The sequence below is a fragment of the Pungitius pungitius genome, chromosome 6 (genome assembly GCF_949316345.1).
Source record: "Pungitius pungitius chromosome 6, fPunPun2.1, whole genome shotgun sequence".
Taxonomy (NCBI): Eukaryota; Metazoa; Chordata; class Actinopteri; order Perciformes; family Gasterosteidae; genus Pungitius; species Pungitius pungitius.
In genome coordinates, this window is record NC_084905.1 from 1943085 (window position 1) to 1968974 (window position 25890).

The 25890-nt window shown below is 46.3% G+C and overlaps 1 protein-coding gene across 2 annotated transcripts in view; it reads left to right on the forward strand.

Annotated features, from left to right (window-relative positions):
* Nucleotides 1-25736, forward strand: part of brsk2a (BR serine/threonine kinase 2a) — a 134744-nt gene extending 109008 nt beyond the window's left edge. Inside the window, exons 5-17 of one of the 2 annotated variants that reach the window (XM_062563065.1) lie at nucleotides 2373-2489; nucleotides 5640-5673; nucleotides 5779-5847; nucleotides 7398-7544; nucleotides 11014-11045; nucleotides 12239-12403; nucleotides 14738-14835; nucleotides 15650-15812; nucleotides 21199-21259; nucleotides 22880-23087; nucleotides 23180-23228; nucleotides 24196-24319; nucleotides 25407-25736. In XM_062563065.1, the coding sequence (XP_062419049.1) occupies nucleotides 2373-2489; nucleotides 5640-5673; nucleotides 5779-5847; nucleotides 7398-7544; nucleotides 11014-11045; nucleotides 12239-12403; nucleotides 14738-14835; nucleotides 15650-15812; nucleotides 21199-21259; nucleotides 22880-23087; nucleotides 23180-23228; nucleotides 24196-24319; nucleotides 25407-25706 (1567 nt within the window). In that variant the 3' untranslated portion in view covers nucleotides 25707-25736. The remainder of the gene's footprint in view (nucleotides 1-2372; nucleotides 2490-5639; nucleotides 5674-5778; nucleotides 5848-7397; nucleotides 7545-11013; nucleotides 11046-12238; nucleotides 12404-14737; nucleotides 14836-15649; nucleotides 15813-21198; nucleotides 21260-22879; nucleotides 23088-23179; nucleotides 23229-24195; nucleotides 24320-25406) is intronic. The other variant, XM_062563066.1, reaches the window with a different exon arrangement.
* Nucleotides 25737-25890: the final 154 nt, after the last annotated feature.

The window sequence follows — 25890 nt, forward strand, 5'->3', positions numbered from 1 at the left end:
CCCTCCCATTTACCATACCTGCCATGAAGGGAACAGACTTAAAGCAGAAAATAATAAAGCATAAGATGTGTCTAATTTGGTCTACAGAGCGGCATTATTAAACGCGGTGAATGTCAAATTTGTCACTATGGGAAAAGTTGATTTTCCATGGGCTTGAGAATTTTGTTACCAAACGGCTCATCACCATAAAAATGTCTGGGATGTTGTAGGACTGTGAGCCCAAAGCGAACCGACCCATTACAACCTCTAAACAGAATATATCAGCGCGGTCAGTGCAAGTGATCACAGGCAATTAAGAGCATGTTGTTAAATTGCAAGAATCATGTCTAACGGCCCTGTTGGGGTGCAAACCTTGTTAAGACAGCATGTAGACAGCTACTCGTTGCCCTGTAAATTACACTCAATGGTATCGTACCTTTTTTTTTATTCATGTGTTATATTGGTTGAGCCTGGCACTAACATTTACAATGTTTTATTTACTTTACAAATCGTTTTGACACAAAACATCAATTCATTTGTGACCTTTAGTGTAAAAAAAAAAAAAAAAAAGGAAAAAATAAGAAAGGAGGCATTCCTCAGAGACTTGCCTGTAGTTCACAGCTTCCACATTTCTGGAAAGAAAAACTAGAGTTACACTCAAGCTCATTGCAGCTGTTGGGTTTGTTTAACGGCGTCTCCTCCTGCGTGACGTATGAGTGCAACACGGAGATATCTCCGCTTCAAGGCCTGCTGTGTGTGCAAGATTACAGTTTCAAAGTGCAGCCTAATGTGTCACAGAGGCAGTTTAATGTTCTATTATGGAGACCAGCATCCTGACAACCAATAAAGCATCCAGGCGCAATTTGTCGCCTTGACGCTGTCGGTGGATGAATACGCTGCAGCCTTCTCTCTTTTGTGGGTCAGTCTCTTGTGGCTCTTTGTGTCTCACGTGTGATAGGCCTGTGATTACACAATATTAACGTCATGGTCGTGAGCCTTTTGTATCAGGGGCTGAAAAATACTTGGATATTCATGACTTTGGCACTGTGGTTCTGTGGTTCCGTGAGGATCAGCGGGATTAGCGGAAAGACTCACTTGCAAGCTGCTGACATCACTTCCAAACGGTGGCTGTGTGACTTGATAGAGGATTTTAGCCTGGGGAGATCTGTTTTAGATGCAATCTGGGTTTTTATTTCAATTATAGCAGGGATCACAGACACTGCCAGCGTGATAGCAAACCCGCTGACAGCTTATCCCTCGGGACCGCAAACGAGCTGTACAGCAGCTGATGTCATCTAAGGTTAAACATCCATTTTGATGAGGCCCTCTTCATAAGCAGACGTGTCTGGCTATTGTTCCTCTCCTCGTTCTATCATTAGTCTAAAGCAAAGATAAAAGTTGAGTTCATGACATGCTGACAGCCCCGCGGCTTTAAGATCAAAAAAAAAAAGAGGGAGGTAAGCAAGTATATAAATACAGTTTGGACCATAAGTATTTGGACGATGACACAATTGTAGCCTCTTCAACATAAATATTGACTGCTTCAAATAATTTTGAGTTGTGTGAAGTGTAGACTTTCAGCTTTAATTCAATGAGTTTAACATAAAAAAACACTTAGATATCACTAAACTCTTTGAGTTTCCTCCCTTGAGATGCTTTGCAGAGCATTTACCGCAGCCTCCTTCAGTTGCTGCTTGGTTGTGCGTCTCTTTCTGCTTTCGGTTTGATCTTAAGTGAGACGGAAGCATGTTGGTTTGGGTTAAGAATACTGAGCTGACCAACACATTGTCCGCGGTGCTTCCCTTGGCCTTAGCAGATAACACGAGACGTGGGTATCCACATTCACAAGAAAACACACACGCGCTCCTCTTCTTTTGAACAGCCACCGATCAAAATTGAGATTTTAATCTCCAACACAGCATATGACGTGAGACAGATCTTCCTCTCAGTAGTCCTCTGAAAGGACGTAGTCTGTCCGCGGGACCTCATCCCCCCTCGCTTGCGCTTGGCGCAGCTAATGAACACCACCTCTGCAGCAGACTCCCCTTTGCTTAGCCTGTCTGCTGGTGGCTTTCTGGGAGATGAAAGGGCGTGGGTGGGTGGGTGGGGGGGCAGCAAAGAGGGAGGGAGACAGGAAAAGGACACAGCAGGGGGCTGTCACAACTCGCACCAGCCCGGCGCTGAGGCGGGGAGCGATCAAAGTCAGGGTGTAGCCGAGGGGTGGAGGGTTGCCCCGGTATCGTGTTACGACGCCGCGCGCCGATGCGGATCCGCAGGTGTTTGATAGACTATGTAACGCGTCGAATCCTCTGCCGCCCCAAGTTTATATAACCCATAATGAACAATTTCACGTTTCATTAACTGCGTTATGTTTCTGTCTCGCTATCTTTCAGCCACAGGGATCTGAAGCCTGAGAACCTGTTGCTCGACGAAAAGAACAACATCAGGATAGCAGACTTCGGCATGGCCTCCCTTCAGGTCGGAGACAGTCTGCTGGAAACCAGCTGCGGGTAAGTGGTAAAGACGCGACGTCTTACTCGCGTCCTCTGCAATCGAAGCGTTTGATAAAATTTTACTTTGGCACAAAAGGAGTTTAATTTGACTCTATGTTCCCTGTGATTGTCCCTGGAAGTGAGCTGTAAACACATAAGAACAGCTAATGAAGCCTTTTATGCCTGAAGTCAAATGGGATCGCTCAGCAAGTGGAACTTGAGGTCTTGATCAATCTCTTTAGGTGTCGTCCACATTGGAACCAAAGAAAACCTATTTATCTGTGTCATTCGTAAATGAATAAATCTATTCAGTGAGAACAACATGTGACGGACATTTAAATCAATCCAGAGGCGCTCCGATGGAATGGATAGGCCAAACTAAAGGGTCTTCTTTGTGATGTCTTCTTCTTCTCTGTGGCTGCACATGACTGCGTTTGCAGGGCTGGGGGATGGGTAGGCCCTGTGGCATCTGTCCCCATCTGGATTATACCTCCAAATCGTCCACAAGTGAAATTACACACACGCAATCCCACAAATACGCCGAAGCTTAGCTCATTTCGGACCCCGTGTCCTCTGCTGGTTTTGTTGTCTCTCTCTGTCTGTCTTTGACTCCCTTTCTATAATGCACACACACACACACACACATAATATATAATCATGTGCGTGCTCAAACACCGTCATTTGAAACTGTTGCATAATGTTTTCCAGCAAGTAGCGCAGAGCCAAAGCTCTCATGACTCATCGGTAGAGATCAGACCAACTGAGAGAACTGTGCACTTCTATCTGCCAGTGAAATGTGCAAGATTTAGGTATTCTGCAGCCACAATGACCACATTTAAGGGGTTTACTTTTCCTAGAAAGCTCTTTCTCAGCTTTTTCGGTGTATCCTAGAACCAGCTGCATCTATAATTCAGTGCATTAAGCGTCTACTCAGAACAATGCTTCTGTGTGATCGGGGTACGGTGCATCTGCTTAGCGCCCCACATATATTTACTAAGTGCAGAAGATACTTGTTGCTGGTGAGTGTCTTATAGAGGCCACACACAGCTTAGCAACGTAGTTCAGTTCCCGTTCCACTCTCGGCTCCATCACCGTATGCAGCTATGTGTGTGTGTGTGTGTGTGTGTCTTGCCAGATACACAAGAATGTGCCATACACTGCACGTGTGGTCATTGATTATTCATGCTCTTCCCACTGTCACATCTCTAAGTGTAGATATGACACTTTTTAATTAAACGCATCTATCTGGCCCCCTCTCACCGTGCAGTAGCCTGACACAAATGTATTCCGTTTTCCACGGTTAATGGAGCAGAGTGAAGATGAGGCTGACACGGTCCAGGTAGAGTAGGGGGGAACTTCTGAGCAACACGTATGAACACATGCGGGCAAATTCACATGCATCGACGAGCACAAATATGGACCCGGGGACACACGTGTTCAAACTCTGTCCGAATGAGCCCAGCTGCGAGGTCATCAGGGCTTGCTGCTTGTTTTAGTTTGGTTGCTTTGATTGATCAAAGGAAAAGATCTTGTCCGGTTTTGCCAAAAGGAGCCGCGTGTCTTATTGTGTCCACGATACTGCTGAATCTTTCAAAAAAAAATACTATGGTGCATTTGTATTATTTTGATGCCCCTCCTTAACAAAAGCTCAGCACAATTCTGTCCCAGTGCATTGCTGTTTGTGGCCCTCAGCCCAGCTGTTCATCTGCAGCATTTCAGTCTCTAATCTGAACTCTTAATGGGAGCAGCCACATGATATAACTCTAACAAAGTTCATTTAATGCTAAAAGCAAAACCGGGAAGGGTCCCTAATACCCATCGGTATTTGCCGCATTACTTTGTCAGTTTAAAAGAGTCCCACACACACTCCGCGTATATGGAGTGTTTCTGTATGGAAAAGATTTAAAGCTGAGGCAAATGTGCAGATTTATGGAAAGTAGGCCACATCATTTGTCAGAGCAGAAGAGAGATGATCGTGTTCAAATTACATGTAGACATGACCGGTCTGATTTAGCGTTCTTATTTTGACGAATTAGGATGCAGCTCAGATGCTTGTTCACCCTGTCTTTCACCACCGGAAGCCCCTGCAGATAATTAGCTTATATTCACGCTGTGGCTGGTTCGCGGAAGCACTCACAAGGTATAACTTACTGCAAGTCTCAGGACAAACTCTATATATTTTTTATATCTCTCCTTCCTCGCTCATCTGCATAATGCACTAGTGACACTTGCAATCAGGAGGGCAGCATTAGCATATCGGCTCATCGTGTTTCCGTTGACATCGCGTTTTTTTTCTTTTTCGGGGCGAGTATTTTGTCACCTAGAGGAAGCCGTGCCGTCAGGGCCGGTATACATGAGCACACAAGATGACAACAGACCTAATGGGAGCCATGTTTACTTCAGATAGTCTCTCATTAAGAGGCGAACATCCTGCTGTCGGATTAGACGGAGCGGGAGAAGGAGACGTAGGACCGTTCTCCGGGATGAGGTTATTACGGAGACGGGTGCCTGATTTGCTTTTTCCTTACTGTCACATGTGGCCACGATGAAAAGAGCACAGCCTCTCCCAAAATCAGAGTAACAAAAAAATAAAAAAAACATGACCTCTTACCTTTCATTTCAAGGGGGACAATTTGTCAATCTGCAAAGGAACTGCAAAAGTACCTCTGTGTATATTTATAATGACAAGTCACTCCATAGCATCGAGGTAGCTCCATGAATTTTCATGTGATATTGATGTGTCAATCCAGGCATCGGGTTCACTGGCAGCTCATCCAGGTGCAGTAAAGATTAGTGGGTCTGTTCCCCGTCTGCCGGGAGACGATGCCCTTGAGTGAGGACACCCCCAACACCCTCAGGATGTCTCCACTCCGAAAACACACCTTGAGCTATGCCAGACACTTACAGTCTGCCTACGTTGGTCTTTTCACTTTTTTTTAATACAGTGCTGCGTGACTATGTTTTGGATTGGTGGATTTAGGTCACCGAGTGCAAGAGAGATCTCGGGATCAATCGGTTTTCCCCCAACGTTAAGTATTTGCGGTGCTGTGGTTGTGTAACCATGACGCACTTTGCTGTACAGCCAGGAAGATGTAACCTACATTTTTTTTTTTCTTCCATGATGTTATTTCCCCAATTTAATCCTTTTTTTTTTTCATTTCCCAACAGATCTCCACATTACGCCTGTCCAGAGGTCATCAGGGTGAGTCATTTTTCACTCAATCGGAATGCTTTTAGCTCCATTTGCATCATTTTATCAACACATACCGACACTCTGCCCTGACCCGCCAACAACCCTCTCGTGCAGGGGGAGAAGTACGACGGGAGGAAAGCAGACGTCTGGAGCTGTGGGGTCATTCTCTTTGCCCTGTTGGTGGTGAGTGACGGCTCGTTCTGTACTAATTGACGGTGATTTAACTGACAAGCGGCTTCTATGAAACTTCTTCTTCTTCTTCAAAGAGAAGTGACGTGACGAAATGGACCCACGAAGTGTCGCCTCGCCTTCATAGCTGAGCAGAGTGTTGAGCCTTTCTAACGGCCGTAATGGGCCGTGGGCGGAGAGGAAGTGAGCCTGGCGACAGCACATTCCCAACTTTGCACGCTGTTGACTTGAGGTTGACCTTTCCATAATGGAAAGGGAAGAGAGCGGCAGCATGAAGCTACCAGGGAGCCTCGACTAGAAACTCAGAGTTCAGGAAGTTAAATTCCAAATTGTTTCACTTCGACGGTCTGACTGGAAAAATGAGACCTCCTGAAGCTGAAAGTCGGGCTCAAGAGATTATCGGAGAATAGAGCCATCTTTTTATTCATTACCCTGTATCCACGTGCAACGCTGTATCCATAATCGGGTCTATTCTCCAGCTACATAATGCCTGTGGTTCCCATGCAGCCCGGAAGCTTTGTTTCATCAACAGCTGTACTGTAGTTCCTACACACTTCTGCTTCATAAATAATTCATAAAACAAAACTAAAAGAAGACAGACCAAAATAAATATCAACGCTGACAGGGCGGTTTTTGGCCAAAGGCCCTGTGTATATTTTCTTTTTGTTGCCTCCTTCTCTTTTACTCAGTTTCTGTTTCATCTGTAAGTGTGTGTGTGTGTGTGTGTGTGTGTGTGTGTGTGTGTGTGTGTGTGTGTGTGTGAGAATTGAGGACGGCCTGCCTCTTAGCCTTGTGTTGTGGAAACACCAGTGGTGTTCACCGCTGTCCCCATTGAGACGGTACTGAAACAAAGGCTTCTACCCAACGCTGTTTGACTGCAGATCTATTTAATCTTTCTCCTGTGTCTTCCCGTCGTTTGTCTGATGGTGGCAGACGCGCGCGGTCACCAGCAGTTACGCCGCGCTCAGATCATCTGTTTCATAAGCCTACCCCCCCCCCCCCACCCCATCTCTTCATTTTTCAGACATTCTTTCCGTCATTCTTACCCTTTTCCTCTTGCTCTCCCCCCTCCATCTTGCCTCGTGGTGGAGGTTGTCATTCATCAAACAGCCACATCTGCGAGGTGTCAGCCCGCTGTGATAAATTACTCCGATGAGAGAATGCTAAATGAATGAGGTAAAGTGGAAAGCTGGGTAATCACTAGAAAAATCCCAGTTTTCAGCTTACCGCTGTTTATTATTCATTTTTCATCGTGGCTGAGGGAAGAATACTCTAATTGGAGGGCTGAACAAGTTGGGAAAGCACACCGTTTCTTTAAGTCGTGCAGGATTTAGACTTCAAATATGGTTCATTTTTCTTTAGCGAGCTTTGTTAGTCATTATTTTTCTTCGCCCTGAAGGGCCAAGGCTTATTTTCTGTTCTAATAATGCGGTCTCAACAAGAGCAAACACTTTCTTCTCTAATTTAGTTTCTACATATTCACCCTTTCCAATTTACCAACTTACCCTGTTCTGACGCTCTGTTCTTTTCACACATCTCTCAAGGGGGCCCTGCCGTTTGATGACGACAACCTGAGGAATCTGCTAGAGAAAGTGAAGTTGGGAGTTTTTCACATGCCACACTTCATCCCTCCAGACTGTCAGAACCTCCTCCGTGGCATGATTGAAGTGGATGCCACCAAAAGACTAACGGTAATTTTAAAGGACCGGATGATAGCACACCGTTTGATTCTGTTCCCACTTTTCTCTGTGCGTTTTGGTCCCGTTCTGTTTTTAATGCTTTGTGCAATTTAGGGAAACCTTCAAACGATCACATCCAATTCTATTTTAGACACTACTTTCCAACTAAAGAATCTTTTTCTTGGTTTACTCTTTGCTTCCCAAGGTTTCCCAAAAGTTTCTCGTACTCCCTGAAGGGGGTGAATTTGAGAGACTGTTTTGTGTATTCTTTCTCTGCACCGTTTAGTGTACTCATCATTGCAGCATCATGTGGAGATGGAAGCAGCCTAGCAGCTAGCTCAGCCTCTCAGTGCGTGAAGTGGTTTGCCACTCATCTCGCTTCTGTTTGACGCACGGAGGACTCGCATGTCGCGCCTCTTCCAAGGCCAATAAGCTTCCTCCATCTTCAACTTCCGTCTCGGTCTCTCCGATCTAACTGACTGCAGACACGCAGCGGTTTCGTGTCGGGGGGGGGGGGGTCGACCCACACCGGAAGTAAACAAAGTTGGGCTGACTGCGTTAAAATCTTTTATTTCATCCCGGCCACAATAATGCTATAGATTAACGCGATTAACTTTGACAGCCCTAGTTGCTACTCTTTGTTCATGTCTTGCATTTGAAGGTGCACAATATGAATCAGTGCAGGTGCTTCTTTTTTTTTTTTTTTTAAATCAGTGCATTTAAGAAAAGCAGTGATGACGCTTGACTTCTCCATGCTTTCGTTATAGTACACGAGACAATGTCAAAGCATTAACTTGAGCGACCAAGCCTATGTGGTGTACTGTATTTTGCTGTTCTATCTGCGTGACGAGAACAGGTCACCCGGAGTTCCACCACATAAGTCCCGCAGTCCTACTTAACCGAGATTCTAAGATAAAATATGCTACCTCCACCTGTTCACAGGGGCTCCGAACTGAGCTCTGGGGACGTGTTGCAGCCTCACAGAGTGTCAGGTAGCCACGTTCGCTCTGAGCGCAGTCTGAGTTTAGTGGTGACTGTCGAGTCGGAGACGAGACCGCTACGCCCAAGAGGGCAGGGACATCTTTGTGACCGTGCCGTTCTTCTGCTAGGGATTCTCTTTCATAATGACGCGGAGCGTAGCTTGTTGAATCCAATCGATAAGATAATCACAGCGCAACTACTGGCTGGGTTTCAGTGTGTCTGTGGCTGTCACCTCCGGTTAATTACATTTCTCTAGTAGATTCACACAGGTACACACACACAGAGCCAAGGACCCAAAGAGAGTCTTGAGTGGGAGGGCACGTATCCAGGCTTAAGGAGCTTAGCCCAATAAAAGCCTTTTTGTCTGTGCAGTCATGGGGTCTGTGGGCCCCATACTGTCTAAACACGGTGTCATCTTCAGTATTGAAATTAGCACAGTCCCCCTGGAAAGATCTCTAGCTAATGAAGAGCAGTGGTAGAACACCTCACTACAGGCATATACTTTAATCACAGATTCAGTGCAGATGTTGTTAGAATGAAAACAATGGAAGCACGTGTGTTTTTTGGTGTAACTGGGAAATTGCACTGTAGTTAATCACTCATGCAGTCTGTTAAGAGGCTGCTTACCTTTTAAGGAGGTGTAGTTCTTCTTGTATGTGGTACAACCGACTCAAATGCTAAGTGGTTGAAAAATCAAATAAAAACAATTAAGTGAGTAGCTAATTTGCTATAAAATTGCATTTTATATAACAGGTGCATTGTGTAAGATCAGGACATTATATATGAAAAAACAGTGTTATGTAACAAACCTCCATGTGTTGAACCGAGCATGCGAAGGCGTGTCCTGTCTTATTGTATCTTGAGAGGGGATCATGAGTCATTCTTCGTGAGTCTGCTCTCAGTCCAACATGAGAGGATGAAGTGCTTTAGAGGGATATCACGGTGGAGTCACAGGGTGCGTGTAAGGTTTGTTTATTGGATTAAATCCAAAGTGTTAAGAGCGAGCGAGTGACTCGGCTGCAACAGCAAGTTTTCTGATCCAGCAGAGACCCACTGGATCACACCCCTGGATCTTGAGTTTGCTCTGCCTTAGAAGGTGTTTCCACATTTCCCTTCACTGAAGGATGGTCTCCCTTATGTGGGATGTGATGAAACTAAAATACGGGACTTTTACCTGTCAATGCCACTGGATGAAATCCAAATAAAGACACTGAAAACACACGTATTACCAGATTAAACCAAATACTGGCTGACACCACACAAGTTTGTGAAACAGCTATTTTAACTCAGGCACACTTAGCAGACCTGCATAGAGAAGTTGCATGAAAAGGGATTAATGCAGCCTGCACATATAAACAAACCTGAACGCATACTCATACCTAGCCGAACCCCTGTTAGAGCAGCATTCCCCTCAGCTTGAGCGAAAGCAGCTGGAATTGGTACTGTCACATTGAGAAATTGATTGACGTGATACTGAATTTTAAACAGCATCACTGTGTGATATCAGTCTCTTGCCTGCAGGCCTTTAATAAAAGTGAGGGTAGGAGTAGGTCAGCCACTGGCAGGGTGTCTCCGTCAATACCATGACCTCTACGAGAGCACAGACGATGTACCTATAGTCAGTAACCCCCCCCCCCCCCCCCCGCTTGGCCTGCTCTGTGATGGGGCTAATATCCCATGAAGGCATTTATCAGTACTGGAGCACGCAGGTAAATCCTCCGGGACGGTGGAAACATTGCGACATTGATGGAGACACATACCCAAGGACTATGCCTCTGAATAAGTGACAATAATTAGAGCTGCTGTCTGTATCTCTCAGGGCCCCCGAAACAACGGCACGAGCAAATTAAAACGGCCCGTCAGTGACATTGATCGGGTTTTTCCTCTGTGGGCAGTTGAAACACTGTGGTGTCACTGTAACAGACATCTTTCCTTGTCCGCTGTTTCTGTCTCTTTCTGCTTTTTCTTTGTTGGCAAAATACCCCGTTGACAGTGTCCGGGACAAAGTGGTCACATTAAAAGTGTGATGACGAGAGTCGCATCGAGGAAAGCGCGTGTGCGCGTTGGCGTGAGTGGAAGAGGCGGGAGGAGAATGAGAATGGGAGATTCCCTTCTGACCCGGAGGGCTTTGCAGGGTCAGCAGTCTGGGTGAGGGAGATAGTATTCTTTGTTCATAGCTCAGTGGTACCACCTCTCTGTAATACTCCTGCTGCACCGCTCTCTTTTTCTCAATAGGGTTTATTCTTCCCATTGGCAGTATTAATATTTGATGGCCTCATTATTTACTTCAACCATTCAATCCAGCCGTGTTGTTCTATTGTGATTCCATTAAGCCAGTAAGCTCAGGTTTCAATGGAGCCATTCTCCACCAACAATTTCTGCACACAGGCAAAGAGATTGAATTCCTGTCTTTGCACCAAAAGACAATAAAATGAGTCAAGTTTAAATGCAACACACTGTTTGTGTACTGACCTGCTGTTTTTTCTTTCATATCTTACAGTTAGAACAGATCCAGAAGCACACATGGTACATGTAAGTATGCTGTCTTTCCTTGCTTTTAAAAACCCTCCTCTCCTCTCCTCTCCTCTCCACTCCCCTCTTAGCTTGTTCTGCAGGGGTCGCAGACCTTAGGGGAGCGACCACATGATGAATGGCTTTGAGTTGCAGCCCTGTACACAAGAGCATATTTGAGCAGGGAATGACTCCACTCTCTGGGATGTGGGGGTAAATTGATAGTGCATGAAAGGGGATGTTCAGCATGTGGTCAACTGAGCAGGGAGTAGGGGAGAGGAAACAAGTGAGTATGTGGTGAAACCCACGTAACCTCAGTGTACCCTCCATGCCCCCACCTTTTTAAGCTAACCTAAAGCTTTTGAGCCCATTTATGCACTTCCACATTTTTCATATAACATACAGTTGGTGTCCTTATGATTAGAATTAGATTAATATGATTAGAGCATTCTTTTTTGCAACTAGAAAAGTACTAAAATATGTTTTTTTAATGATTTTATAGATTCTCTTCCTTGCGAGAACAAAGAAAAAATCATGACAGGAATTTGTAACGGGTGATTATGGCTTCTGTTGTGTTCTAAAAGATCACGCAAACAGACAGCAAGACTGATAAAAGACACAATTGTCTTTTTTTATACCAATTCAAACAAAGCCATCCACACATATTGTTTGTTTATTAGTTGTGTTGCTGAGCTGGCTAGCAATCTGCCGCTGAGCAGGGCCGTGGTGCTGAAAGGACAGCGCCAGGCCAAGCTCTCTTCACCGGGGAAACTAATGGTGGCCAGTAGACAAGCACTCAGTGTTTGCACTGTGTGTTCCCAGATTAGGTACAACAGTCTAATACAACACAGCAGTAATCCAGCCTCCATGAATGTTTTAGGTTTTCGTGTTCAAAGAGGTTTTATTTGACTAAATGTCCGGTTTTGAACCTCTATTTTGTGGGCCCAGTGATTTGTGTTTCCTTATAAATGAGTGGTCATCCCCCTTATAAAACTTTTAAACCTTAAATTCAACTTTAAAACCATCAAAAATGTAGGATGTAGGGCTGTTGACATAGACCACATTTGTGTGTTTATTATATACACTCACAACTAACTGTATTTCAAGGTGGGGAACACACAAGGCTTTAATGTTTGTGGGCGAAAAGTACAATAGCGGGGACTAAATGGGCTGACCGAATCCTTACCTGTGGTGCGATTTCTTTGCATTCCCAGAGCGGGGAAGAACGAACCAGAGCCAGAGCAGCCGGTACCCAGGAAGGTGACCATCCGCAGCCTCCCTTCTGCAGACGACATTGACCCCGACGTACTGGACAGCATGCACTCGCTCGGCTGCTTCAGAGACAAAAACAAACTGCTGAAAGACCTGCTCTCAGATGAGTGAGTGAATGCAGGGGCAAAGGGGAGGAATGGAAAAGAGGTGGGGTGAAGAAGGTTGTGGCAGAAGGGTACAACACTCACACTGTTGAAAAAGGGATGAAAAATGAATGCAGCTGGAGGCGGGGAGACGAGGATGGAGCCGTGAGGTGGTGCTGCGAGAGAAGGACGGTTATGTGGTGTTGGTGTGCACAGCCGGCCTTGGTTTTTCCCTCAGCTCTTGTGAAGTCCTTTTGAGGCTGTCCCTTTACATCTCAAAGGCTATAAATCACTTAACTGTTATCTCAAAACACTTATACAGGTTGCCACTAGATACATAACCCCAAACTGATGCTGGCTTGCACCTGGAACTAGTCCCTCGGTTTTCATATATATATATATATATATATATACACTCACTGGCCACTTTATTAGGTACCCCATGCTAGTAACGGGTTGGACCCCCTTTTGCCTTCAGAACTGCCTCAATTCTTCGTGGCATAGATTCAACAAGGTGCTGGAAGCATTCCTCAGGGAGTTTGGTCCATATTGACATGATGGCATCACACAGTTGCCGCAGATTTGTCGGCTGCACATCCATGATGCGAATCTCCCGTTCCACCACATCCCAAAGATGCTCTATTGGATTGAGATCTGGTGATTGTGGAGGCCATTTGAGTACAGCGAACTCATTGTCATGTTCAAGAAACCAGTCTGAGATGATTCCAGCTTTATGACATGGCGCATTATCCTGCTGAAAGTAGCCATCAGAAGTTGGGTACATTGTGGTCATAAAGGGATGGACATGGTCAGCAACAATACTCAGGGAGGCTGTGGCGTTGCAACGATGCTCAATTGGTACCAAGGGGCCCAAAGAGTGCCAAGAAAATATTCCCCACACCATGACACCACCACCACCAGCCTGAACCGTTGATACAAGGCAGGATGGATCCATGCTTTCATGTTGTAGACGCCAAATTCTGACCCTACCATCCGAATGTCGCAGCAGAAATCGAGACTCATCAGACCAGGCAACGTTTTTCCAATCTTCTATTGTCCAATTTCGATGATCTTGTGCAAATTGTAGCCTCAGTTTCCTGTTCTTAGCTGAAAGGAGTGGCACCCGGTGTGGTCTTCTGCTGCTGTAGCCCATCTGCCTCAAAGTTCGACGTACTGTGCGTTCAGAGATGCTCTTATGCCCACCTTGGTTGTAACGGGTGGTTATTTGAGTCACTGTTGCCCTTCTATCAGCTAGAACCAGTCTGGCCATTCTCCTCTGACCTCTGGCATCAACAAGGCATTTCCGCCCACAGAACTGCCGCTCACTGGATGTTTTTTCTTTTTCGGACCATTCTCTGTAAACCCTAGAGATGGTTGTGCGTGAAAATCCCAGTAGATTAGCAGTTTCTGAAATACTCAGACCAGCCCTTCTGGCACCAACAATCATGCCACGTTCAAAGTCACTCAAATCACCTTTCTTCCCCATACTGATGCTCGGTTTGAACTGCAGGAGATTGTCTTGACAATGTCTACATGCCTAAATGCACTGAGTTGCCGCCATGTGATTGGCTGCTTAGAAATTAAGTGTTAACGAGCAGTTGGACAGGTGTACCTAATAAAGTGGCCGGTGAGTGTATATATATATAGACGTATTTTTACTCATATATAAATTTATACCACATGAAACAACTTGCTCTGAATTTTCACATACTATATATATATATATATATAATGGGTTTTTTTAAATCAAAATGGGAAGATTCAATTTGCTTTGCTCTTGTGTCTCCTTTCCCTCTGCTTTACATTTTCTTGGGCTCTTTAATTTAATAATAAATGAGCGTAACTCTTATCGCTATCTGCTCCCCCCCAATCTCTTCCGGTTGCCTCTGATCTCCTGGGAGCATCACATAATAGTTCTGGACTGGATGGAAATCTGTGGTCTCTATCTCCCTTTGCTTGGTTAATTTCAGCTGAAGTTGCAGGTTCTTGTCTCTTAGCCTCCTACTGCTTTTCAATCTGTCTTTATTACAGACAACCTGTCCCTGGGCCTTTTGCATAGAAAGTATTGCCCTTAGGCTGAAGATATCAGGCTTCCTGATTTACAAAGGATGTCAAGGATGAACTCGTAATGTTTTGATACTTTCTAGTGGCAGTTTCACAAAGAAACCAACACGATTAAAGGCTGTTAATTGTAGTAGTGGTTGTTGCAGTTTAATTCTTCTCGAGCTTTTCAATGTGTGTATCCTGATGCCTTACTCATCCCTACGCATTCTGTTTGAAACGATCCAGTTTTGGTTTTAACCTTTCTATTTTGTCACATATGTCTCAGTAGACAATGTAATTGTCTCCTCTTTGCAGTGACAACCAAGAAAAGATGATCTACTTCCTGTTACTGGACCGTAAGGAAAGGTATCCCAGTCAGGAGGACCAGAACCTACCCCCCCGCAATGAGATTGGTGAGGCTCGGACAAAAGGGACGAGGACAGATGGACGTTGTAACATCTGGTTAATGAAAAGTTCATAGCAGGTGGAAGTCAGGTGAAACTAAGTGAGTAGTTTCCATCTAGTTGTTGGAGAAACAGCTGTAAACACAGACAAAGCAAGACAATTTAGTCAAGAATAAGTACTTCAAGGTAAAACGAAATGCTTTAATATCTGAACCTTCTGCAATGTATCCCTCATTCAGAAGAAATTAGATCATCTCCAGGAGTGGTGGATTTGTTCTCTGCGAGAAAAAAAGTTAGTTTTTATTCTCAATGAAATACAATAACAGAAATAGAAGGTTTCAATCGGCCAAATTTGGAAAAACTGGCGGCTGCGACTGCTTCAGTTCAAATAATAACTCATCATAAAAAGGTATTCTTCTATATTCGTACACCGCAATGCAGAACAGATTTGCACCCACGGAGATCTGCGCGGAGACGAAGTGCTCTACTTAGACTTCTGCTGGGGTTATTTCCTGACAACACAAGCACTGTACGAGGAGCAGTGTTCTGCTGAGTGTTTGCGTGTGTGCGCTTACAGATACGGACGATCTGATTTATGGACTCCCTCTTCACTTAATGTGATACAGTCAATACAGTGCAGTGTGGAAGGGGATACCGCCGCTTATTCGCTATTAGTTAACGTGCCAATATGATCAGCCGCAAACATCACTTAAACACACACACACACACACATATGCATCACACAAACACACTCATTAACGGGCCGAGGCGCCACGATGAAATGTGTTTATTCCAAATCGATCTGCATCGTTGATTCGCGCAGATCCCCCAAAGAAACGCGTGGACTCCCCCATGTTGAACCGCCATGGCAAGAGGAGACCGGAGAGGAAGTCCATGGAGGTCCTCAGTGTCACAGACGGGGGCTCCCCCGTCCCGGCGAGGAGGGCCATCGACATGACGCAGCACGGACAGAGGTACGCGTGGAGGTGAACAGAAAAAGTCAATTATACAATTTTCTAGTGGACAAATGGAGATTGAGATGTAGTCGCTGTGTGTGTGTGTGTGTGTGTGTGTGTGTGTGTGTGTGTGTGTGGAGGATGTCGCAGCCCGGGGGTGTTTGAGCCGGTCCGACAGCGAGTCTCGCTCTTCTGTGAAGAAGCGGGAGCTCGATTGTGCACAAACGTCCACGGAGACTGACCCTCTGCCCGCTTTGTCTCCCGTCTCACTGTAGTATATCAATGTACAGAAAAAGCTTGGATATTCCTGACGCCGGTACAAAACGCAGCAAAGAAGAAAGGTATTCACCCTGCCGCTCACCCCTCGCCCGTTCACCTCCTCGTGCCTCCCTTCGCACGGAGACGTCGCGCGGCACAGAGAGAGAGATGCAGCGCTGCTTTCGGTAGAGGGAGGGCTTTGTTTAAATGGTTGATGAATGCAGCATTTGGGGCGGCGTCATGAGTGCATTTTAATAAGCCCACAAGTCATCGTCAGTTGTTTAAGATTCAAAATTCCCAGCCTTCATTTCTGCAACGCTCACTTTTTCTGGAGTTGCCTCAATTATCTCCTCATTTCATTATCTCAACGCATTGATAATCAGTTCCTCCATACTGTGTCCCACTTCTCTCCGGATGCGGGAACATTTTCCCCATTTATCTATTTGAGAAACGTTGAAGTCAAGCTACAACTGCACCACCCACAAGGCACAGCAGACTGATTTAAAATATGTTTCCCCGTCTTATTTCAACAAGCAATGTATCATCACAGGACATATTTCTGCTCAGAGGCAGTGACATTTGTGACAGCGGGTAAGATTGAATCGAAGGGGGTGATAACCTGATCTGCCTAACGATAGGCAGATTGGCGGAGTGCTGGAAAAAGCTTCCCGAGGTATGGGACATAAATGCAAAGGCAGCGAGAGGATATATTCAATAGATTTAAAAAAAAAAAAAAAAAAAAAAAATGTCGTTACAAAATTGAATATTCATCATAATGTCAGGTGCATTAATAATTCCTCACCCCCCTACCGCTTTGTCAACTATACAAAATGTGAATTTATTTCCAGTCTCATTTCAGTGAGGGAGTCCACTTCAGAACTTTTAAATCAAATCCCGGCGTTCCTCTAAACACTTCTGCGTGGTTCTCCCGGTCCTCTAGTTCTTCCTCTAACATCCATCTTCCCGCGTTTTCGTAGCCTCTTCTCGCGCCTTCATCCCTTCGGGCGATCCCAGTCTTTTTTTTTTCTTCTTCATTTAAAGGTTGCGTTGGTTTAGAGCCCACCTTCATCGCTCTGACTCATCTGGTTCAGCCGAGGCAATTATCTCAAAATAAGCCAGTTCTCAAATGACATTTGAGAACTGGCTCTTTCATTCAAGCATTCCAACACGGCTTTCCACAGGATAAAACACCAGGTCAAAAAAAAGCAGACGCTGCTGAATAGCAAACATCATTAAGGACACTGAAAAAAACAGGATCTTTTAGGTTCATAAATCCCAGTAAAAAGTCACATCTACTGATGGCTGCACAGGAGGAGGTTTGTCTGGATCCTACATACATCAGCAGCTTGAGTCATTTTAAAAAGCTGCGCTACATCTTTCCTCTGTGCTACGTTACGTCTGCTTGTTTCTAAATCTCTTTCAGGGGACTCTCACATTTCATCTCTCTCTCTCTCTCTGCTATGGTTCCTTGGGTGTTGCCGACCTTTAGTCCCATACGCGCCCCCCCCCCCCCCCCCCCTTCCCGTATGGAATATCTGGGCTAATGTAGAAAGGCTGCTAGCTTTTCCCTGTCTAGCATTCTATCGGTGGGTTTGAGGCAGTGGGAGTCCTCCACATCCAATATCTATCTTGCTTTATGTTGCTCCCCAGCTGATCAGGGAGGGGGAGTGTGTGTGTGTGTGTGGGGGGGGGGGTGGTTGGTTGGTTAACAAAGCCTCTGCAAAACTTTTTTTTGCCTTTCTTTGATCATGTGCACACTCGTGTGTGTGTGTGTGTGTGTGTGTGTGTGTGTGTGTGTGTGTGTGTTTAAAGGCGACGGCGTCGTGGAAGACGTAGCGCAATAGCGTCCATGGATTGACTGACTCCCTCTGAACCTTCCCTTATCTTTCCCTCGAAGGCAAACTTTTGTCGACAGCACAGACGATTGGTGGAACTTTAGATCAGAGGGTGTCAGAGAGAGGGCTGACTTTGAGACGTGTTTTGACAGGATACATTTCAACCAGCGCAAATGACGGAAGAGGGGCGAACCAGTTTTATCTAAAATTACTCAACAAAAATGCAAGTCCCTATCCAGCATTTTGCCTCACATGCCTTATGTCGGCAGTAATAATCCGATCAAGTGCACGTGCAGCATTTTCGTACATGTGATTGGTGATTTGCCTGCTTCTATGAAGTTTAATTGAATAGATTTGGGATAAATGCAGCAACGTTGCTGAAAAAAATCACTTACTGGCCATTTCCTTCTTTTTATCTATCCCAAAATATCATGAAAAGACATTTTCAGCCAAACTCAAAAGCACAAGAAATCCCACAGAATTAATTTTAAATCTTAACAACATGCCAGGAGAAATGAAGGGAGGTTAATGATATGGAAATGAAATATGGAAAAGTGCTGCAGTGCGAAGAAGAGAATATCAATTGATTTTTTTTTTCTCTCTTTACAGTTCCGCTCTAGTTGCTTCATGATGTTTGAATTGGTTGGCTTGGTCGGAGGCGTCTTAATAAGTCGGGCTCTCGTGCTAATTATTGACTCTTATTTATTCGAGGGGCTCAAATGAGCACAAACACAGCGCCTTTACCACTGATCCCAACACCAGGTGTCTGAACTCTGAATTGAACGCACAATTCCTCAGGGTAGTTGTAACTGCCCAATGCAATGAAAGGTGTTGATTTTTATGAATGTCCACTCTGCGAATGGAACTCCATTGGCAGGACAAGGTCGAGGACAGAGGACACAGAGAGAGAGAGAGAGACAAAGGGAGCTCAAATCTCACCAGCAGAGCAGTAGCCGTGTGTCTTGGCTTGGGCGGTGGGGTTTGTTTGACTTCTGGCACCACACATTGCATTTTTCTTCTTCTGTTCGTTTTATTTCAGTCCATGCCCTCGTCCCAGAACCTTTTGTACCCCCCGCAAGTGCTTTGGATGGGTCTCTCATCACAGCCGATCATCACAGACAGAGGACATGGGCTTCATTCCAAAACAGGCTTATGGGAAAGGGTTTCTTTAGTTCTACATGGATAATAGAGAGATGTGAATGAGTGGCCACACACATACACCATTAAACTGACATGGATGTGTGCTAGAACCAAATAAAAATAAAATAATCTAATTTACCTTTTGCAATGCATGTGGTTTTGATTTTAATATTTCCAGGAGGAATATCCCTTTATGAGATGGGAATAACAATTCAATTGTTGGAGGTCACCAGTGGTGCAGAGGAAGTTTAAGTTGCAGTTAATATTACATGTAAAAGTCCTGCATTTGAAATGTCAATTCATGTGATTCAGTAAAAATACTAACAGCAAATGCATAATTGTGCTGGAATTTGCTTAATTAATTGAACAATTCAACAGCATTGTATCGTCAAACCACACCATCAACAGATTTCATTGAAACTGCTTTCTAACAACAAAGTAGTCCCATTTTCAAGTATAGAGTAACTGATATTGTGTATCTGGAAAGAGCAAACGCTTTATTTTGTCTTATTTTTAAATGCTCCGGGCACCACACATTACATTCCAATCACTTCCATTGTTGTTTGGGTGGAGGCAAATGTCGCAACACTTTCTATATGGCTTGATACTACTTTAGTATATATACTTGGAGAGAGTGAACTAATTCATTTAGTCTTTTTAAGTTGTGCATTCTGTTCACTACAAACACGTATCTGTGCACCAGGCACGCCAGTGAGCAACTGTTAGCATGTCGCAGTGGGCCGCAGGACTCAAACGCAAAGGAAGGCAGCCGTCTAGTCGACTGTTCTCTTTAACTCCAAAAAAAAATCCTAGTCAACGTGGTGTCAGCACGGCTTACTCATGAGTGCATGAGTGTGTGTGCAACGAATAGACTCACAGAAGGGGCAGTGGGAGAATTGCAAAAATAACCCGAGAGTGGGTGTTTCTATATTTTGCTCCCTCTGCTTGTGGCTGTTGCCTCCCATCTGTTCTGTGTGTGTGTCTGGGTCTCTCGGGAGTAATATTCCTGTTCTAGTATGGCTTATCTCCTGTGGTGGTTGTAATTTAACAGCCAAAAGGGGAGATGGCTGGCGGAACCCAAATAAGTGATCCTACCTTTTGAGGAGACTGATACATATAGATCTTAATCCAGGCTGGTTGTTATGACAACACTGGTATCATTTGTGTGACTACTAGCTGTAAGCGTGTACACAGTGTTGTGTCCATGTGTGGATGCCTCCCTCCAGGAATGACCATCAGTCTCCATTACTCTAGCCCTCGAGCTTCATGCTTTCATTCCTTCACCCATCGCACCTAGGACCCCCCCCCCCCCCCCCTGCCCACATCCTTCCGTCACATTTGTCCGAGAAAACAGTAGTTGTTGTGTCTTTATCCTTTCACGGAGACAAACGATCTGTTGGCTTGGCCACATGGTCGCTAATGCATCAACGCTAATAGAGAGGGGGGGGCAGGGGGGGGTTATTGTTGGATTGAATGACAAAAAGGAACAGTGTTGTGACAGTGAGCATCTGGTGTTTCCAAGTGTTGACAGGCTCTGTTTTTCTGTGCTGCGTGTGTGTGTGTGTGTGTGCGTGTGTGCGTGGGCCCCTTGATGGAGACAGATTGTCCCGTGATCGTTCGTTTCTGAGCACGGCTCGGCTCATGGGGGTTATTGACGGCATCTGCGGGGGGAAAAGAAAGAAGAAAAAAAAAAGACGTGACAAATGGCACTCAACCAAATGTCTCACTTCATTTCCTCCCTCAAGATTTTCTCCTGTGATCCAGCGCTGGGGCCAAAATGCGCAGTGCATCAGCCGACTTTAGGCCACTCGTAAAGCCGACGCGGATCCGAATCCTTGGAAAGCCACCTTACAGACCTGCAGGAGAAGCTGCAGCATTTTTAGAGTTTAAACTTAATTTGTCCACGTGCTGCTAGTCCACGCCGGTTATGTATGTCGTCCACACGGCGCCCTCCCTGTGTCTCCTTGCTTTGAACGTCTCTGTGTGACTAGGTGCTGTGTTTGCAAAGGGCTTGGTAGCGACCACTGTGGTAGGGTAGTGGCATATGCTGTGGTGCTCTCGTAACTGTGTGCAACACGTAACCTCCAAGCTCCCAGCTCCACCTGTGTCCCCTGAAACATGTGACGGGTACACATGCTGATCGCTCGAATCACCTCTGCCCCCTGTGTGTGCTTGTGCCACAGGTCTCGGTCTATTAGTGGTGCCTCCTCTGGCCTCTCTACCAGCCCCCTCAGCAGCCCCCGGGTAAGTCACGACCCTCCATGTACTTTCAAACACACACACACGTGCAGCACACACACACACACACACACACACCTGGTAACCATGTATCTAGAGGTCCATGCTCAGGGATGGTGACCATCCAACTCCTGCTGATCTCATTTTGCTTACAACACTTTCCCCTAAAAGCTTCTTCTCTCTCTGCGTATTATCCATGCTTCTGTGTTCGGCGGGGGGGGGGGGGGGGGGGTGTGGAGCTTTGTGGAAATCCAAGCTCCAGGAATTCTTCACAAAATCAACTTTTGTTGCCCAGAGCTGGGGAGCTTGTGGTAAACTTTTCCAGCTGACTAACCTGAGGAGGAATGGGATTAGCCAGGCTCCTAAGACGAGCTCCTTGCGACACACCGGTTCTGTCAGGCTGATCTCAAAGGGAAATAGATTTCTTTGACCTCGCAAAGCCCTGGATCGTTCTCTCATTGAGAGGCTTTGTGTGGGTTTGTTTCTCAGATTTGTGTCTGGAAAGAGGGGAGGTTTATCAGTGTGGAATGTTTTTTTACAATCAATTTCACAATTGCACATAAAGCAGATCACTAAACCTCACAGCAGAGGCACCAAATTGATGACAAATTGTCTTCACAGCTGGTCCTTTGTCTCTCACACATGTCAGTGTCTGCTTGCTTTTCTCTGCCAGCATTGCCCTGCATGCATTTTTACTCATGTGTCGGTTGTCTGTTTTCTTAATTGTCTATCGCTGGCTGTTTTTGTTGTGCCAACCTTATTCATGTTTTCTTTTGTCACTGAATGGCCTAACTGCATGTTTCTTTCTTTTCTGTCCTCCTTTTTTTTTTGTCAATGCCTCCATCTGTGCCGTGCATGCACACCTCTTACCTGCCTCTATATTCCTTGCCTGCCTCCCCTCCTGGTTGTGTTTGTTTGCTTCGCCACCTTTTGTCTGTATGCGCGTCTGCCTGCACGTGTCCCTGTCTGTTTTGCTCATTTATTTTCTCCTTCACCACTTGCCCCGCCCCCTTTGGCTGTACCGTGTGCATTGTGTCCTCAAACTATGTCCTCTCACTCCAGCCTGTCAGAAAGTTCTGTGTCCCGCCTCAGTCCCCAGACATGCCCCAGTCCCCGAGCACAAGCCCCTGCCCGTCGCCTGAGCCCGCCCCGAATCGAACAGGCCCTCGCGTATCCACCCCCAACTCACTCGCTCCGAGCAGTGAGCCCCCGCCGGCGGCTCTCAACAAGACGCAGACACTCCCCAGCAAGCCCAAAAATGTCCCGAAGCCCCTCCAAGCCACACTCTCCAACCCGCTTCCCGAAACCTCCGATCCGGCATCCGCAGCCAAATCCGAGCCCTCGACCCCCTGCCAGCTGCCAGCACACCCGCCCTCTGCCTCCGTGCCCCCGACCCCGACGTCTCCTTCCTCGCCGCCCTCCCCCTTCTCCCCGTCCTCCATCTCCAGTGCTCCGTTCCCAAATAGCCCCCAGGTGCGGCGCTGCCACTTTGCCGCCAGCCCCCAGCTCTCGGTGCCCTTCAATGCAGCGGTGCCCCTGTCGCCCATCCGCTTGCACCACTTCCACCCCGTGGCGCCGGCGTCCTCGTTCACTGACCACCCGCCCAAATCTATCCCGCTCATACAGGTCACCCCTCACCCGTCCCCCCGAGGTAGCCCCCTCCCCACTCCCAAGGGCACCCCGGTGCACACTCCCAAGGACAGCCCGGCCGGGACCCCCACCCCCACGCCGCCCCCCAGCCCTTCCATCGGAGGCATGCCTTGGAGGACCCGCCTCAACTCCATCAAAAACAGCTTCCTGGGCTCCCCACGCTTCCACCGCAGGAAACTTCAAGGTAATGGCTTCCCAGCGGTTGTGACATTTCTGTGGCACAAAACGCTAAATCGTGAAAATTAATTTCCCCTTTTTAACCCTTGCTCACAACAGTTCCCACACAAGAGGAAATGTCCAGCCTCACACCAGAGTCTTCCCCCGAGTGAGTAGATACGACACCGCCGCCATCAGAGCTGAGCTTAAGCTCTCCGCCGCTCACAAACAGGCCGGGTCTTGATAGGAACGTATTACATCCGGGAATGTTTGATTTTTGGTTTTTCTGTAACGACCTCGGGTCTGGTCCGGCCTGGAGAAGCAACGCCTTAGCGGGGGGGGGGGGGGGGGGGGGGGGTGTTGGGTTGCTTATGAGGTAGCCTGTGTGATGTTGCTGAACTCCCAGGGGCCTGATAACTCAAGGTTGGCCTAGATATGCCTGTTTGGTTCGCTGGCGCCCTGGCTTGGTCCGTTTCTACCCGGCTGAGAAGAACATCCTGGCCCGAAGGAGTTGGGACAGATAGCTGTAAAGGATCGTTTTTAATAGACAGTCGCACACCAGCTGTTCCCACCTTCAAACTGCAGGACAACGTGGCCCTTAATGCAGCCGCAAACATGGTAACGTTATAGAAGTATTTATTTATGGGGAAGGGGGGGGGGGAAATCCATCAACATCTTCACAAATCCCGTAAAATGTTAATATGCCACAAAGCAGGAGTCCACATGGCTTATTAGTGGGTGCAAGCGCACTTGGGACAGTAGTGAATTAATCTCCTTCTAACCTTCTGGACTCAGAGTTTCGCTCCCATAGAGGCTCAGTTATCGCTTTCCCATACATACATATATTAACCGAAACTCTGTTGCACAGAGGGGGAAGTTTCATTAAATGTATCCCCCCCCCCCCCCCCGCTGCACGTTGAGCTTATTTCCCTTAAGGGTATCCTTGTTTCCTTTATCCCAGAGCTAGAGAGATATTTTGATCATGCTTAGTTAGTCAGACGGCTTGTTTGATGGCTGGGTTTTTAACGAGGATGTAAAACGGGTGGAAGGAAGACCAAACCTCTCTACTAGGCACAACAATATCACGTGAATGCATTGCTGAGAAACTGTTTCTTTTTCCTGTCTCGTACCTACAGACTTGCCAAAAAATCCTGGTTTGGTAACTTCATCAACCTGGAGAAAGAAGAGCAGATATTCATTGTCATCAAAGACAAGCCTCTGAGCTCCATCAAGGCCGACATTGTTCAGGCCTTTCTCTCGGTACGTACGACCTCCTCACTGGATCCCTGCCTCCACTCCCATCGGATCCTTGCGCCCCAACTTTTCTTTGGAGATCTGAACATGCACGCACGCAACAGCACACCCCGTGCATCTGCTGTCTGTCGCAGGGCATCGCTTCTTCTAAGGGCACCGGTGATTGGCGGTGCTCCCTGAGTCTTTGCTAACGCGCTTCTGATTTATGTAGCAATTCGGTAAACTGCTTGCGTTCAGTGCTTCTATTTTCTCTCTGACTGCGGACTCCGTTGAGGTCAATAGAAAATCAACTGAGAGCATTGATCATTAGCATATAGATGCTCTCCTCTCTATACCATTTATCGAGCACGTGTGTGTGTGTATTAAACGTGTAGTGTGAGGAATTGAGAGATCGTGTGAATTGTGTCCTACAATGTGGGTTTATAAACACATGCAGGAATGGAGGCATCACCTGAGTTCCCCCAGTAAGGCAGCACCTTTATCAACAAAGGCCCAGCAGTAGTAGTTGATATTCAGTGTACATAATTGAACAAAATCCATCCTCACTCCAGTTAAATATAACAAAGTCGGAGGAAATGCAAACTCTGCCAGTGCAGGTCTATGTTAAATCTGTTTCCCCCCATCTGTGGCTGTTTGCCCCCCTTTGGGTTTAAGTAGCTGCGATTCCAGACAGGAGATTGGCACCTGAATCAGTGGAATTATACCTCTCAGCACATTCATATTAATGGAATGTCAAACCCTCTCCCGCACTTTGGCGAAACGTGACTATTTCAGAGCTCACCTGTTCATTGGGCATACAAATTCATTTCTGGTCGGAGAGCGCAATGTTGTTGGATGACTCAAGATTGCATTAGCTTTAAATCTCCCTTGGGTGTATGGCTACTCTGAGAGGCATTAGTCTCCTTAGAGTTTCATCCGTGGTTTGTATTATGTGGAGGGTATTCTAATAAGGGTTTATTCACCAGTAATTTGCTAGGTGTGGGAGAAAGATTTAACATCAATGTTCCTCTGTATAATCCCATTATGCTCCTTTTTCTTTTTTTTTACCCACAACTCTGCCTTCTTGGTCCATTTGGCTGTTTCTCCCTCCCAGATCCCCAGCCTGAGCCACAGTGTGATCTCCCAGACCAGTTTCCGAGCAGAATACAAGTCCACAGCCGGCCCGACAGTCTTCCAGAAGCCGGTCAAATTCCAGGTGGATATCACCTACACGGAGAGCACTGCTGCCACGAAGGAGAACGGCATCTACTCTGTCACCTTCACCCTGCTCTCAGGTCAGAACGCGCCCTGTCACCACCAAGTTTTGTCACCCTCGTTTTCCGTACCAGCTAATCCTGCTTCCAGTGGGGCCCGGTGCACCCGGAATAGGTCAGAGCTCACATCCAGGGAGTAAAGTATGAATCTAAAGAAGGCTACTTTGCTTTCGGAAGTATTTTCCACTCCATAAAGTACCTGTGTTGTTAATGGACAGAAAGGGTCACGTTCAAACGTCGGGCCTTTTTTCATTGTGAACAGTTTTCCGTCAAATCCGTCTCGCCAAAGTCTGGGGACATAAACTCCCACAAGTCAAGTCACTT